This window comes from Amblyomma maculatum, chromosome 9 (genome assembly GCF_055883805.1).
Source record: "Amblyomma maculatum isolate TAMU_Amacu chromosome 9, ASM5588380v1, whole genome shotgun sequence".
Taxonomy (NCBI): Eukaryota; Metazoa; Arthropoda; class Arachnida; order Ixodida; family Ixodidae; genus Amblyomma; species Amblyomma maculatum.
In genome coordinates this window covers 124466750-124483738 of record NC_139352.1, presented here as the reverse complement: position 1 = coordinate 124483738, position 16989 = coordinate 124466750, and the positions used below count along the sequence as shown (strand labels likewise).

At 48.5% G+C, this 16989-nt stretch overlaps 2 protein-coding genes across 7 annotated transcripts in view; one reads left to right on the top strand and one right to left on the bottom strand.

Moving 5' to 3' along the window:
• The window catches only part of AdamTS-A (ADAM metallopeptidase with thrombospondin type 1 motif A), a 638686-nt gene that overhangs the window by 24584 nt on the left and 597113 nt on the right, over positions 1 to 16989 (bottom strand). For all 6 annotated transcript variants that reach the window (XM_084579539.1, XM_084579541.1, XM_084579538.1 and 3 more), the window contains one exon: positions 8587 to 8773. In XM_084579539.1, coding sequence (XP_084435665.1) covers positions 8587 to 8773 — 187 coding nt within the window. The remainder of the gene's footprint in view (positions 1 to 8586; positions 8774 to 16989) is intronic.
• Positions 5442 to 7118, top strand: LOC146180322 (uncharacterized). The gene is made up of 3 exons (XM_084579951.1): positions 5442 to 5704; positions 6511 to 6890; positions 6947 to 7118. The coding sequence occupies exons 1-3, from the start codon at positions 5445 to 5447 to the stop codon at positions 7054 to 7056; spliced, it is 750 nt and encodes a 249-aa protein (XP_084436077.1). The 5' UTR covers positions 5442 to 5444; the 3' UTR covers positions 7057 to 7118.

The following is a 16989-nucleotide window of genomic DNA, read 5'->3' as shown; positions in this document are numbered from 1 at the left end:
GGATTCCAAGGGAAGGAAAGCGTAGCAGGGGGCGGCAGAAAGTTAGGTGGGCGGATGAGATTAAGAAGTTCGCAGGGGTCAAGTGGATGCAGCTAGCACAGAACCGGGTTAAGTGGAGAAATATGGGAGAGGCCTTCGCCCTGCAGTGGGTATAATCAGGCTGATGATGATGATGATGAGATGATGGCTGTAGCGATGCACACTCCTAAAACCTACCTTTCACTTTTTTTATTTTTTTATTTTTTTGGTTTAGAGCAGTGCTGCTTTCTATACGTTTTTGAAATAGTAGTTTCCAGCGTTTGTGGTCCTTGGGATATGATGGCCATAGTGATGCGTGCTCCGAAAACTACTTTCCATAGCAGCCTCGGCCCACCTCTAGTCCGAATTAACCGGTGTGCATACAATTTAGCGCTGATTTAAAAAAAGTTTGCTGCCATAGACCTATGTACATTTCTGAAGGGAGGGAGTGAGCATGCCGATTGATCCATAATTAACGGGGCCCAAATTAACGAGGCTTTACTGTAATGCGCTGATGGCCACTGAGAGCCACCATGCAGCCACTGCGCGTTCGCCGGTTGGAAATTGAAGTACAGCGTGCAATGTGGCACATAAGTGTGCTTAGCCATGATGCAGTAGACTGTGACTGGTCACATGGAAGTGACTTCGCCGGTGGATAAGAGAAACAGTTCACTTAAACGGAGAGTTGAGCTAGTTGGTAGATGTTAAAGGAATAACAGCACGGAGACGAAGGACAAGGAAGAAGACAACACCTGCGCAGGTGTTGTCTTCTTTCTTGTCCTTCGTGTCCGCACTGTTATTCCTTAGTTAAGTTCACATGTGCTGCTGTATTTGTTTCGTGACGACTGCTTGGATTTTAGTCAATGTTCGGGTCGCCACCTATGAACTTACCAGTGGCGCCCTCCAAGCTGAAGCCCAGCCAGGGGTGATTTGAATCAGGGGGGTAAAGCGCGGCGCGGAAGGTTGTGCTACACTTGTGTACCGCCATAATGGTACTCCTATTAATTATTTTTTCTTTACTCGTACAGAAAACTCTAAAAAGTAGATCTAAAAAGCATTAAAGTTCACAAAAGAATGCTATCACATTTTATTTCCTTACAGTTATAAAATTTAACTGATATAAAGGCAGATAAAAGTGTACTTGCGATAGTTTCGAATCGTTTCGTCTCCTGTACCTGGAGCTAGGGGCGCTGGCTGTACACAACTGCAGCTTGCGCGAGGTACCATCATGGCTGCGAACACGATTAGCAAAAGCGTAGAGAGAGTTCACAAGGGAGTGCAACCGTCGCTTTCGCTCTAGTTTTAGTAGTATTAACTCTATGACTTGAATAAAGCAGTTTTGTGTTTGGTTCTGGAGCGGCGTGGTTGCTTGGCTCCCGGTATGACAGCACGGGGCCGCCCACACAACATGGTGTCAGAAGTGACAGCAGCATGAAAACATCATCTTGAAGCAGCTCTCAACGACCCTCAACGGCAAAAAGATGCTCCCAGAGGAAAGCGCCCAGCAGGCCCAGTGGCTAGGCCCCACTCTGCAATAGCCAGATGCGTTACGACTTCTGCAACCCGGCAAGTTGGCCTTCATGGAAGTCTCGCTTCGAGGACTATGCCGCTGTCTCCGGACTATAGAATGCTCCGCAAGACATGGAAGAACGTACGCTTCTGTACTGTATGGGCCCGGAAGCTCGCTCACTGCTAGAAACTTTTTCACTCGACGCTGCCGCGTTAGCCTCCTACGACACAGTTGTTAAACGCTTCTCTGAGTACTTCGTGCATTCCTTTAACCCTTTCACTGTCACGAACGTACCGGTAATTTTTGTGCTTTCCCTCCACAGTGGCACCGACGAACTTCGCGCCTAAGCGCGAAACTGGCGCACTTAAACAGGCTGCGCCATCTGTGATATCTTTCTACAACTTCCTATTTTCGACCCGCGTTGCATTGATGCATACATACTGAAGAGTATGGAGCAACTGTGCCCACCCCCGCCACCTTCTTTGCTGGGGGGCGCGATCACTCTGCACGCGCTACTCTACTGCGCTAAGCAATCGTGCGGCGCACGCGTTTCGCGGTGCGTGCATGGGGTTATAGGTTCAAGGGTTGTTCTGCCATGTGCCGCAGGTTTGCAGGTTTTTATTTTTATCCTGTTGGCTTGTCAGTTATGACACGTCACGTTCAGGGGCTTGCGCCATTGCCTCTCCAATAAGTCTCGATCGCTGCTTTCGCTCTCTCTTGCCATCCCCTTCTTTGCGGCTAGCAGCAGCAAAGGAAATTGTTTCATGTGTTTTAGCCCCTTTCCACCTCCTTCCGTCATCTTGATTTCACAACATGCCATTTCTCTCCCTTGCGCAGGCCACCGGATGTGCACCCTCCATGCGCACGGTTACTTTCAGATGGCTCTCCACGCGAGACCTTCAACTGCGGACTGGAGCATTGGCTCTTTTTATCATAAATACGAGCTGAGCTCGGAATCGGACTCTCAAGAAGTATCAAGAAGTTTTTTGCATATTATCCTCATTTATCTAATCTATAATTGGGCTGATGATGATAATGATGTTAATTGACAATACCTGCAGAACACTGAAATGCGCATATTCCGATGACTATGTTATTTGTATAGCAATCATAATCGAAAATAAATCACTATGCTCATTCCCTGAAACCAAGCTGACACTGGGGGTGTGTCCCGGCCAGAAACGGCAACAGGGAATCAGTCATCTCACTTTCACAAGCGCGTTCAACAACCTGGTAAGAGTGTCGACTTATTTTACGCAAAACTGTTCAAGTTAGACGCTGCAACTACCCGTCACCAGCTGTAGAAGAACACTTGGTCCACGACAGGTTTGTTTTGAATTGCTTGACACGCGTCTCTCCGAAAAAGGTTTGCTGCTCCCTGAAGCTAACTCTCAAAGAAGTTTGGACGCAAGCTCGTCAGTCCGAGGATGCAAACAAGGAACATTCACTCGCACAGGCTACCTCGCAAGGCATGATTGATGCTGCGACTCAAAAGTTTTCGCGACAGCCGATTGACGCCAGTACATGCTCAACAGATGCGAAGTCAGAACGCTATCGTGACATTCCGGTCTGCTTCTTTTGTGGCCGTGCATATCATGCACGCTCAGAGTGCTCAGCAAAGAGCTCTATCTGCAACTGCAGCGGTAAGAAAGGTCATTTTGCTGAAGTTTGCGGCTCCAGGAAGTTGAGGCAGGCCAAACTAAATGCTATCCAAATGCACGCTCTCGAGTCATCAGCTAAAGCCAAGTATATGGATGTCACAGTCGACAACTACACAGCTCAGTTCAAAGTAGGCTCGGCGGCTGAGGTTTCTGCAATTTGAAGTGACTTCCCCGGAAACCCGGCTGAGCTCGTCAAGGTAGATGCTATGGTGGCCAACCTCTGTGTTTACGGGGTTCGCATTTGGCCCATCTATCTTGGCAAGGGAAGACCAGCTCCCAGCGTCTTTACGTCATTGAGTCACTTTCAGTACCTTTACTGGGTCTACCAGCCATCCAAGCTCCTAAAGTTGTTAGATTTTTGGGTACTGTCAGCACTCCTGAGCCAACGCTTCATGCTGAAACTGTTCCGTGGCCTCGGCACGCTCAGAGATGAGTATACCATTCGCTTGAAACAAGATGTGCCATTCTCACTTAGCGCACCTCGATGGATGCCAATCCCGCTGCGTAAAGTTGTTCGGCAAGAAATTGAAAAACTCGAAAGCGACGGCGTCATTAGTCGTATTGATAAACCAAATCCGTGGTACACCGGACTAGTGGTAGTACCAAAAAAGAATGGAAAGTGTCATCTGTGTGTTGATCTGACTCGACTAAACAAGTGGTTTTCAAGGAAAGGCACATTTTGCCTACCGTTGAACAAGTTCTTGGGTTATCGTTGACGCAGCCGTTTTTTTGAAGCTGGATGCAACTGCAGGCTTCCATCAAGTCAAGCTGTCAGAGGACTCGCAAGAATTGACAACTCTCATCACACCTTTCGTCGCCAATGTTTTTGCCGACTGCCCTTCGGCATCACATCCACCCCGGAGTATTTTCAAAAGCAAATGGCCACGATCCTTGAAGGTCAGAAGACGTACCAAAAAGGAACATGATGCAAGACTTGAGCAAGTGTTGGCTCGTTTTGCAACTGCAGGCGTCACCTTGAACAAAGACAAGTCTTGTTTTGGTGTCTCTGAAGTCTCCTTCCTAGGTGTCATCTCAGCACAAGGCATCAAGCCAGATCGATGCAGTATATGATAGGCCATCTCTCACAGACATTGCAGGTGTCAGACATTTACTCGGGATGGTAAATCATCTTGCCAGGTTCTTGCCTCATATTTTGAAAATAACTGCTTTGATACGCACCCTTCTCAACAAGAAAGCTAGTTGGACTTGGCAGCATGAACAGGAAGCTGCATTCAAAAGAGTCAAGCAACTTCTGACGTTGAAACGCTGCTTGGCCAAGTACCTCCTATCGTATGCCACAACAGTCTCTGCCGACGCCAGCTCTTTCGGACTAGCAGCAGTCCTGCTACAAGCATAACCAACTGGTAAACGGAGGCCTCAAGAGCAATTACGACCACAGAACAAAGGTACTGTCAAACAAAAAAAAGAGGTCTTGGCTACAGCATGGGCCATCTAGAAGTTCGACGAGTTCATCAGAGAAATCACCTTTACCGTAGAAACTGATCACCTTCCTCTTGTGTCATTGTTTGGCAAAATGAAACTGGACGTGCTTCCTCCGAGGGTGCAAAGATTTAAGCTTAAGACAATGCCTTACCAGTTTCAGATAATGTGCGTGCCCGGAAAATTGTTGTCTACAGCGGATGCATTGTCTCGCATCCCTGCCTAAGTGCATCCAGTAGACACCGTGAAACTTGTTGCTATCAAAGTCGTGGCTTCTGCTTCAGATGTGCTTCCTGTGAACATGCAGGATATCAGGAATGCCCAAAGTTGTGATGGAGAATGCACCATGCTCATCTCTTTCTGCCAGCACGGCTGGCCAAAGAAGTCAGATACCACTCCTCACGTCAAAGTATGAATCAGTGAAGGATGAACTTTCTGTTTGTGATGGTCTTCTCAAAGGCCCTTGCCTTCTGATCCCCTCAGCAATAAGGCCAGCAGTCGCACCAAGGCCCTCACTCATGGGTCTGTGTGGTGGCCTGGCATAACAGCGGAGATAATCTCCCTCGAGCAAAGTAGAGTTCTGGGCTAGTTGGTTCTGGGACATGATTACTGGGAGGCTTAGCGCGGAACAGACAAGGACAAGAGAGGCACACAGGACGAGTGCTCGTCCCATAATCTCCCTCGTGACCAGCTGTGAAAGGTGCTCCCTTACTCGAGTGAATTCAGCAGAACCATTCCTTCCTACAAACCTCCCTGGTCGTCCTTGGGAAGTTCTGGGCATGGACTTCTTTCACCACAATTCTCAAATCTTCTTGATGGTAGTGGACTACTACTCCCGGTTCCCGGAGGTGGTGACACTGAAAAGTGCAACAGCTCCAGTGGTCATTGAGGTGCTCAAAAGCCTGTTCGCCCGTCATAGGATACCGCAACAGGTTAAGTCAGCTTCACGCTATGTATTTACCGCATTCTATGTATCTTATGGTTTTGACCACATCACCAGTAGCCCCCATTACCCACAGTCTAGAGGAGAGGCAGAGCGAATGATCCGGACTTTGACAGACATCTTCCGTAAGGCAAAAGATCCTCACGAACATAGCGAGACTGTAGCGCAAAGCAGACAGGACACACGAGAAGAACGAACAACACGAGCGCTAACTTCCAACAATCTTTATTTCAGACATGCAGCACATTTATACGCCAAAGATAGGAAATCACTAGTGCTGACAGTATCACCGCCGGAGAAAAGAGAGTTCTTTATCGCATAAACTAATAGACGGAGTGCTAACACAAGTCTCTCCGCACGCATTTATCTTCTCAGCTTCAATTATCATTCGCGTGGTCATGTCAAAATTTCTTGCTAGCACAACTGTTTGTTCCAAGTACGGTTTGCAAGTTTTCGATTCACAAGAAAGAATATGATCAACAAGAGTACTACCCTTCCCATTCTTGACGTTACGTGCATGTTCCAATGGAACACGCACGTAACGTCAAGAATGGGAAGGGTAGTACTCTTGTTGATCATATTCTTTCTTGTGAATCGAAAACTTGCAAACCGTACTTGGAACAAACAGTTGTGCTAGCAAAAATTTTGACATGACCACGCGAATGATAATTGAAGCTGAGAAGATAAATGCGTGCGGAGAGACTTGTGTTAGCACTCCGTCTATTAGTTTATGCGATAAAGAACTCTCTTTTCTCCGGCGGTGATACTGTCAGCACAAGTGATTTCCTATCTTTGGCTTATAAATGTGCTGCATGTCTGAAATAAAGATTGTTGGAAGTTAGCGCTCGTGTTGTTCGTTCTTCTCGTGTGTCCTGTCTGCTTTGCGCTACAGTCTCGCTATGTTCACGCACCAACAAGCCCAAAAAGCCACCCTTTTGAAAAGATCCTCACTTGGCCCTTCTCAGCTATAGGGATACACCAGGTGCGAGTGGCTTCAACCCAGCTCAGCTCCTAATGGGAAGGCAATTGAGAACTCGAGTCCCAAAGCCAGATGAAAAGCTTCGTCCACACTGGCCCAAAAGGGAGGAGGTAGCTCTAAGAGGTGACCCTTACAAGAAAAGAACTGCAAAGGACTTCAACCGACGTCATCGCGTCGGGGATCTGCCATCTCTTCAGTCCGGTGAACAGGTCTGGGTTCGAACCTACCAGGTGCGTGCTACAGTTCTGAGCAAGGCACAGAATCCAAAGTCCTTTATCGTCAAATTAGAGCGAGGAACGATTCTGCAGCGGAATGATCGACACTTTGTTCCTTTTGTGCGCAGGGCAGCAGATCCCGCATTTTCCAGCCTCTACCCCTAACTCAAGAGGCAGCAGCACCTGACCCGCCGCCTGTTACAGCGGGACCTTCTTCACGTCCTGGTGATGGTGTTGTGTTTACCCGTACCAGCCGCCGTGTAGTACCACCGAATCGCTTGAACTTATGACTGAGGAGGGAGATGTTGGGTCGCCACCTATGAACTTACCAGTGGCACCCTCTAAGCTGAAGCCCGGCCGGGGGTGATTTGAATAAAGAAATTTTGTGTTTGGTTCTGGAGTGGCGTGGTTGCATGGCTCTCTCTCCCGGCCTCCCAGCAGGACAGCACGGGAATGCCCACATAACAGCCAACACCGAAAAACAGTGCCAGCGTAGCCACAAAAAAGTGTATGAAAAAGCAAGAAGGCCAGCTTGTGCAAACTGCATCTAATGCAATGAAATGCGCTTACTGGGGCACCTAACGACATGCTTTCATTTTCAAGCCCTCACAGTTTGTGACAGCAATGGCCGACCGCGAAGCTTGTAGTCTAGCAAAATCGATATGCTAGGGCTAAGCAATCTATGTGTCACTGTGGATTCTGCCTTTCGGGCGACATTCAACAACTGACACTTCGACTTTTGGGCAAAATGAGGAAGCATAGAAGTGATTGCCCAATAGCATTGCTGCTCAGGCTTCTTCTGTCCATTTCATGAGCCATACTGCTGCAATTTAGCAGTGCCTTGCTTCACCGGTATTGAATCATTGGCACTGCAGTATGGATACATCCATCTTACTTCACGAGAATGTTCAGTAAACTCCCTTTTTGTGTGATACTAGAGTGTTTTTCCTGACAGAAATCGTTACTAAATGGTTGTAAACAAAATCGTCATCATCATCAGCCGGACTATACCCACTGCGGGGGGAAGGCCTGTCCCATACTTCTCTAATTAACCTGGTCCTGTGCTAGCTGCATCCACTTGACCTTTGCGAACTTCTTAACCTCATCTGCCCATCTAACTTTCTGTCGCCCCTTACTACGCTTTCCTTCTGTTGGAATCCAGTTTGTTACCTATAAGCGACTATCAGTTGTCCTCTCTACGTACCGCATGTCCTGCTCATGCCCATTTCTACCTAACTGTCATTAACTGGAGTTATTTCTCTGACCCACGCTGCGCGGTTCTTATTTCTTAATGTTACACCTACAATTTTTCTTTCCATAGCCCTAACAAACAATAAAAAACAAGATATTAGTGCATAATTTCTCGTTTGTTATTTAATACTTGGTAGTCCTTACAGGTGCAACAAATTATGGCGTGATGAGTGGAAACAAAATTTTGTTGTATTAGCTCGTTCTGTTAAGGCATCACCATATCCTAGGTTACTGAGGAAAGCGTCAAAAAACTGCTGGGAAAAAATATGCATGCAGGTGACATTGCACCAAAACTGTGATGCAACCATTCTTTGTACAGCGCTACCATTCACTTAGCATCCATTGGCTAGCTAAGTTAGAGACAAGCTTGCGAATGATACCTCCAATTGTACGCCGTTACTTAGGTGCTCCCTAGAAGGAAACCCCAATTAAAGATATTTAACACTTTGCCAAACTCTGTCGCAGTTCACCAAACTACCAAGAAAAACCATGCCAAACCATAACAGTGCTTCTGCATGCCTTCTCCGGTTTAAGTGGATATAAACACCAGCTAATTGATGTGCACACACCTCTTTCCGTAGACCTCAGAGTAGTTGTTGCTCTCGCCACTGTCGAGCGACAGGTACTCCTGAGGTGACGAGGTGTTCATGCGCGAGCAGTACACGCTCACCAGGCGACCTCGCACGTACAGCTTCTGCTCGCCGTCCTCGTGGATGCCATCACGGCGTTGGACCTCTGCACAGCTGACTGCAGTGCCTGCAAACGAAGGAAGAAAATCACTTGTTCGCAAGTCTAGAGGCCGAAGAGAAAAGTGTGCTTTTGAGCTGCTGACGGACATTCTCCAAAGCAGAAGCTTGTTTACCAAAATGGATCGCAGCAGCCATGCAAGTTCACTAGCGAATATTGCACCAGCACACATGTGCATCTCTTATCTGCTCGGTTTTCACTGGCTCATCTACCTCATTTCCCCAGCATTCATTCCTTTTCCCTTTGTACTCATTTCGTTGAGCACGGAATAAAAACAAATTTTCACCACTTCCACGATTCGCTTTTTACATGGCGTGTGGTCCAAGCAGACATGGCCAACTGGAGACTGCTTGCTAGCACTTGGTAACAAATTGGTGACTGGTTGTTTCTCGAAGGCCACAGAAGCAAAGGCTACCATGTGGTAGGCCATTGGATGGCAGCTAGTTGGCCAGATACCCCCTTTTGCGCTGCGTTTGTGTTTCTGGCTCACACCATGCAGATCTTTTTTTCTTATGTGTTTGTTTTGTTTAGAAGGGTTTTTGCTGGGGGGAGGGATTGTGTCAGAGTTAAACATGCGACTGTTTCAATAATGTGTTTTCATTGGTTGACCCAGCTTCTCTAGTATGAATGCTGTGAATAAGTAGTAAAGTTGACAATTAGATGATATTGATACGCGGCAAGGTTAGTGCACGAAGGTTGGTCCAGGATAACGCAGCACACAAAGCACAGAATCACAGCAGCGTTAACCTTCTTCTAGCACTAAACGTTGCTACCACTTTGTCGTCTTCTGTGTCACTGTTTCTGATCATAGTCTTCTTTAACGTCCAGCGATGCAGGGCATATATGTCACATTACCCCCCCACGAAAAGCACAGTCCCGGTGCGCACTAGGACGAACTACTGCAGGGGTAGTATGGCTTCATTCTGGCGACATGAACAATCTTGGTGCGTGGCATAGAGGACTGTCGCGGCGGATGTACAGGGGCGACCTCGTATGTCACAGGAGTGACTGGTCGTAAAACACGGTAGGGTCCTGCATAGCGTGGCAAAAGCTTCTCACACAGCCCAACTTTACGAGCGGGAGTCCAGAGCAAGACGAGAGAGTCCGGAGAGTAGTGGACATCCCGGTGGCAAGAATCATGGCGCCGTTTTTGAGAATTTTGGGAGGAGGCCAGTCGTCGGCGAGCAATAACACGAGCGCCGTACGCTCTGGAGATGGCGTCACGAACGCAGCAACTGGCGTTAGCGGTGGGAGGCAATACGCTGTCAAAAGGAAGGGGAGGGTCGCGGTCGTATAGAAGATAAAACGGTGAGTACCCCATTGTGTCGTGACGAGAGAAATTGTACGCAAACGTTACAAACGGCAAATTAATATCCCAGTCACGGTGATCATCCGAGACATACATAGACAGCATGTCCGTGAGCATGCGGTTGAGGCGTTCGGTGAGGCCGTTCATTTGTGGATGGTAAGCGGTGGTACAATAGTGCTTAATGGAGCAGTACCGAAGAATTTCATCGACTACTCAAGCAAGAAAGCAACGGCCACAGTCAGTGAGCAGCTGGCGTGGAGCACCATGGAGCAGGATGACGTCATGGAGAAGAAACGCAGCCACATCAGTTGCACAGCTGGTGGGTATCGCTCGGGTGACAGCGTAGCGCGTAGTATAATCCGTGGCCACTGCAATCCATTTATTCCCCGACGCAGAAAGTGGGAAAGGCCCGAGGAGGTCAAGGGCAACTCGGAAAAACGGGTCTACTGGGATGTCGATCGGCTGCAGGGCATAGCCGAGGGCTTCTTCCGTCGCTGACAGTGGTCACAAGAAGCAACCTAACAACGAACAGAGCGATAGAGGCCTGGCCAAAAGAAGCGGCGGCGGACGCTATCGTACGTACAAAATACGCCAAGATGACCCGCTGTGGGTGCGTCGTGCAGCTGTTGAAGAACGGTGGTACGCAGGTGTTCGGGGACTACAAGCAGAAGCTCGGCGCCACCTGGTCGCATATTCCGTCGGTATAAGGTGCCGTTGTGGAGCACAAACAGAGCAAGGGTAGCATCAAGGTGATCAGAGCTGAGGCGATTGATTATGCTGCACAGCTTGGGATCTAAGCGCTGCTCATGGCGAATGTTTGAAAGGTCAGAGATGGCCAACACATATGTGTCATCATCGCACTCGCTCACAGGTGGGGGATCTACCGGGTTGCGGGACAGGCAATCGGCGTCAGCGTGCAGCCGGCCAGACTTGTGGACGACAGAAAAAGTGTATTCCTGAAGGCGGAAGGCCCAACGACCCAGGCGACCAGTAGGGTTCTTCAGCGTAGAAAGCCAGCATAAGGCATGGTGGTCGGTGATGACGGAGAACGGGAGTCCAAACAAGTAAGGGCGAAACTTTGTAATGACCCACACGAGGGCTAAGCACTCACGTTCTGTGATCGAGTAATTTCGTTCAGCCGCAGAAAGGAGGCGACTGGCATAAGCAGTGAAGCGAGTGCGACCCATCTGCTGCTGGGCGAGTATGCACCAATACCGTGACCACTGGCATCGGTGCATACCTCAGTTGGTGCTGAAGGATTGAAGTGTGCCAGGACGGGCGGGTTGGTGAGGGCTGCAATGAGCGCAGAAAAGGCTTGGGATTGTTCTTGGTCCCAGCAAAATGAAGCGTCGTTCTTCAAAAGGTTGGTGAGTGGACGAGCCGTCTCCGCAAAGTTAGGTACAAACCGCCGAAAAGAGGAGCAAAGCCCAAGAAAACTATGCACGTCACTGGTACAACGGGGTGTAGGAAATGCACTTACAGCACATATTTTGTCTGGATCGGGTTGAACGCCACGGGCGTCGACCACGTGACCAAGCACCTTGAGTTCACGTCGGCCGAAGCTACATTTCTTCGAGTTCAGCTGCAGGCCAGCTCTTCGGAAGACGCCAAGAATGGCATCAAGACGATGGAGATGGCTCTCGAATGTAGAAGAAAATACAATGACGTCATCGAGATAGCACAAGCACGTCGTCCATTTCAAGCCGCGCAGGAGAGAGTCCATCATGCGCTCGAATGTTGCAGGCACATTACACAAGCCGAAAGGCATCACCTTGAATCGATACAGGCCATCGGGAGTGACGAAGGCAGTCTTCTTCCGGTCCCGTTCGTCGACTGCGATCTGCCAATAACCGGAACGAAGATCAATGGAAGAGAAATAGCTGGCACCGTGCAAGCAGTTGAGGGCATCATCTATCCTAGGGAGCGGGTAAACATCTTTCTTTGTAATTTTGTTGAGGTGTCGGTAATCAACGCAGTATCTCCATGTATTGTCCTTCTTTTTAACAAGCACGACAGGCGACGCCCAGGAACTGCTCGAAGGCTCTATAATGTTTTTTGCAAACATCTTGTCCACTTCATCTTGTATGACGCGTCGTTTAGAAATGGCGACTCGATACGGTCTTCTGTGAATTGGGCGGACGTCTCTGGTGTCGATAAGATGTGTAACGAGGGACGTTTGTCCTAAGGGACGGTCAACAAAATCGAAAATATTGCTGTACGAATTCAGAAGACTCTTAAGTGCTGTAGCACGGTCAGGGCGCAAATTAGGTGCAACCATTCCTGATATGCGGGCCTCCGAAGATGAGGACGGTGCAGGTCGTGTCGACACTTTAGCAGTGGAGTCAGGCAAAAGAGCGGCAACTGTGACGTCAGACAGTGGGGTCAGTTCGGCGAGAGTAATGCCCTCAGGAAGAACGTGCACAAAAAAGCCGAAGTTCAAAACTGGAATATAAGCGTTGTTATTTTCTACGTGCACAATGTTATGAGGGAGAGCGATTCTACGCTGAAGTGTCACGTCGGTTATGGGGCAAACAACGTAGTCGCCATCAGGAAGGGAGGGGAAAGGAGACATGAGCACATACACTGCAGCTTCTGGTGGCAGACGAGTAAATGTAGAGGAGCGGAGACGGAGCGTTGAAGTATCAGAGGCCTGTTTGTCAGGACAGAGTGGCAGGTCCAGATGAAGCAGTTCAGAAGAACAGTCAACGAGCGCGGAATGTGCAGTTAAAAAGTCGAGTCCTAATATGTCGTGAGGGCAACTGGTGAGGACTGTAAATAGGACAGGGATATGGCGGTCAGCAATGGTAATTCTCGCAGTACACATACCAATCACAGTAGCTGTATTGCCATCAGCAACACGAATGGTAGATGAGGAAGCGGGTGTAAGGACTTTGTTGAGGCGTTGACGGAGCGAGGAACTGAGGACGGAAATGTGAGCGCCAGTGCCAATAAGGGCAGAAACTGAGACTCCGTCCACAAAAACCTCAATCAGGTTACGTCTGGGTGCGAGGGTCAGTTCCGAGTTGACAGTCCGGGTCGGTAATGCAGCGTCACTCCCGGGTGCTGCACTCGCTAGTTTCCCGAGTGGGCGCCGGTGTATGATGGGGAGGAGCTGCGACGAGGCACCGGTGAACGAGATCGACGAGACCGTGGAGATGGAGATCAGCTGCAGTGACGGACACTTGAGACGGCTTCTGTGCGAGGTTCATCTGGGTGAGCAGGGAAGTGTCCAGGTCCATCATATGCGGGGCGGAGCTGTTCAGGTTGGGCAGGGAAGCGTCGAGGTCCGTAGTAGTACAGATGGTCAGCGTTGTAATAGGAACGAGGTGTGGGGAAGGTGTGACTGCGGCAATAATGGGAAGTGTGGCCGGCTCGACAGCAAATAAAACAAATTGGCCTGTCATTTGAGGTGCGCCACTCTGCAGGATTGCGACTAACGTAGCGACGTGGGGGAGCTTGGCTAGTGGTTGCAGCAGCCACTAAGAACAGGATGCGATGGTGACGAGGGTGGTACGGGGTGGGAGGAAAGACTGATGTTGGCAAGTTCCTGGCGGCCTGTATCTTGGTCACGGTGTCGGGCAGTGGAGATGGGAGTGGTGCAGGAGCTAAGGCCTCGAGTTCTCGCCTGACGATCCGAGTCATGGTAGTGGGCTGTTGCAGAGGAGCCAGATCATCGCAGGATGATGTGGCTGCCGTGTTCGGAAGGCGCTCAAAGCGATGTACCAAGCGTCGCTGTTTAGCCTGCTTGAATCTTCGGCAAACTTGAAGCACCGACTCGATGGTAGAGCAATTCATGCAGAAGAGGATGTTGAACGCGTCATCTGCGATGCCTTTGAGGATGTGCCCTACCTTTTCACTTTCCAGCATGGAGCTGTTCGCCTTGTGACACAATGCGAGCACGTCTTGAATGTAGGCCAGGTAGGACTCCGTGGTGGATTGAGCGCGAGACGAAAGTTTGGTTTTGGCTGCGAGAGCCCATCCAATGGGCTTTCCGAACAGTCGTGAAGCTTTTGCTTGCATATTTCCCAGGTCACCAGCTCATGCTCGTGATTTTGAGACCATGTGCGAGCGGTTCCTGCCAAATAGAATATCAGATTGGCCAGCATGATGGTCGCGTCCCAATGATTGTTCCGGCTGCATCGCTCGTATTCATCCAGCCAGTCGTCAACATCTGTCTTGTCTTTGCCATTGAAGATGGGAGGGTGGCGGATTTTTGTGAGGACGAGTGGTTGCGCCGATGTTGTTGCGGTGGTAGCAGCTGCCTCAGAGGTCATAGTGGCCATTGTTGACGTTGTGATCCCAGGTAGGTGGCGGCCACTGCGCAAATCCAGCTTTCGGCTGCTTAAATGAATTTATGTGTGCACACAGGGATCTTTAGTCACCTCCACCAAGATGATACGCGGCAAGGTTAGTGCAGGAAGGCTGGTCCAGGATAACGCAGCACACAAAGCACGGAATCCCAGCAGCGTTAACCTTCTTCTAGCACTAAACGTTGCTACCACTTTGTCGTCTTCTGTCTCACTGTTTCTGATCGTCGTCTTCTTTAACGTCCAGCGATGCAGGACATATATGTCACAATATTGTTAAGTTCTAAACAATGAAGGCTTCTTTTAAGAACCACAACTGTACAATTTACCACATTATGATTATGAATATCCAATCCAGACACTATAAAGCCCAGCTTTAATCCGGAAGCCAGAACATGTCTGCACAGCTAGGAGTCTGACCCAAAGGTGGGTTTAATTCCCATCTTAAAAATGCTCTCCTGACAATTGGGCCATATTGCGCGGCCTCGCATAAGCTGCCAATCAGTCAGCCTTGTCACCTGCCAGGGGCAAGAAGGACTGGACAGATCGGCAAAAGGCACAAGTGGAATCTTAGTGCTAACACACTAATCCTTAAGAATTGATGCAATAGCACTTCCATATGCACTGTTGCTAAGTAATAAAGTCAAACCCGGATATATCCCAGACGGCCACTGTCCGAACTCGGCCGATTTTGGACATCCGCCGGAATTCTGGCCTACGTACGAAAGCGAATGGTCGAATCCACGTCCGCCACTGGATTCGCTTTTACACAGCTTTGATATCGTTTGTAGTCATCATGCTCGTCTGAACTGCGTATAAATCAGTAATGCCGCAAATCTGCATTATATTATGCCAGAGCGAATCGATGAGATAGAAAGCTTTCTATTAAACAATTTGTTTTTTTAATTTTCGCATGTTTCATCAATTCTTCCTTCAAAATTTTTGATGAAAAGTTAAATGACCATTAAACATTTTACTAATCAGGATGCTTCGGTGAAACTTTAATCGCAGGCTGAGTAGACGCAGCAAGCAGCAAGCTCAAAAAGAATGAAACCAAACCTATCCTCAAAAAATCTGAAATGAGCCAATCCAATCCACCTGACAAGTTTTGTCATGGAAGATGGCTTCACGTTTCCACGTTCTGCATTTTCTGCGCAGTTACAGATACCTACGGCTGTTATGCCGTAGCATTGTTTTTGCCGTGGCTTGGTGCAGCTGGCACACTTTCTTCAACCGCTGATTCCAAAGTAAGCATTTCAACCACCTTTTGTTTCTTTAGTGGAACTTTTCGATGCACCAACACATTACAGATGGTGCTGCACTTTTGGGTAAGAAAACAGCTCTGTACAACAGCCGAACGGTCGAGTGTTTTAGGCGAGACTGACAGAATGGCTCCGCACCGAATAACTAAAGTGCAGCCTCATGTCTGAGGGCCATCCTTCTCGGCATTGCTGGATGCTGCGCCAATAAGCCGCGCAACTTCTCTGTCTCTGATAAAGGAGTGCCTGCCTGAGCTTTAAAGGAGTTAATTTGTTAACCATGCGCAACGTGCTAAGTTGTGAAAACTATACGAGAAAACTTTTGCACTCGAGCCTATCGTGCGACATGTTTACAGTTGTGAAAACGTCACGAGGGATTTTTTTTTTTTTTTAATGGGCAGCCGCTGATCTTTCTCTCTTGAGCTTTACGGCAACTACAGTTTATAGAAAGAACGGCTGTGTGCACTGTGCAGTAGCTACTAAATAACGAAAGGTTTAGTGCTCTCCTTCAGCTTTGACAAACCAGGACAGCACCTTGGGCATGTTGGTTATGCATATGTAACCGAACAGCGCAGAACAACAGGACAAGAAGGAGATAAGAGACAAAAAAAAAAGTCGGCACATGACTTTTTCTTGACTCATTGTTCTGCGCTTTTCTGGCCCGAATTTGACATACTGCCGCCGTGAAACAGTTGGGCTGTGAGTTCTGGTGACTGCAACTCCTTCTTTTAAACAAACCAGGCAAACTGGGAGGTCATGCAAGCCGCAGGCTCTAAAAAAAAAAACGAGCTAAGCAAAAGTAAGATGAAAACAAAATTGTTATTGCTCTGTCCCTACAGATATTCAAAGACTCCTCAGAACTTCACTGCATTATTGACAGCGAGATACAGTCAAACCCGGATATATCAAACTCGTAAAAAAATGGGAATTAGTGCGATAAATCGGGTAATTCGAAATACAGCTTTTAACAAATTTGACAATGTACAAACTGCACGTCATTAAACAGCATTCTTTATTTGATAAAAACATTTACGGTGGAACTATTAATGTGAGAGATAGTTGCTGATCTTCTTCTGCTTTTTCATTTTGAAAGAATTATTCAGCATGCACTTCTCAACGTTATCGAGCGACTGGGAACAGCTGAGCCCGCAGCCTTCTATTGACTCACAGTAACGGCAAACAACGCTCAGCACGTGAAGTGCATCGGAACACGATGGCGGGTCCGAACTCGCATCCTCACAGTTACTGTCGCCGGCGACATCCCTAGTGAGATCGGCAATGATGTCTTCGTCAGCGAGCTCTCCGGTTGTCGGAACATCGTCGTCGACGGAGACGAAGTCTGTTGCTGCA

Excerpts from the sequence above, each read along its gene's own strand:
- LOC146180322 (XM_084579951.1), top strand. The coding sequence starts at position 5,445 with ATGGTAGTGGACTACTACTCCCGGTTCCCGGAGGTGGTGACACTGAAA. Across the intron at positions 5,705-6,510 it reads ACAGACATCTTCCGTAAGGC|AAAAGATCCTCACTTGGCCC; the intron begins AAAAGATCCTCA and ends GCCACCCTTTTG. Across the intron at positions 6,891-6,946 it reads ACACTTTGTTCCTTTTGTGC|CACCTGACCCGCCGCCTGTT; the intron begins GCAGGGCAGCAG and ends AAGAGGCAGCAG.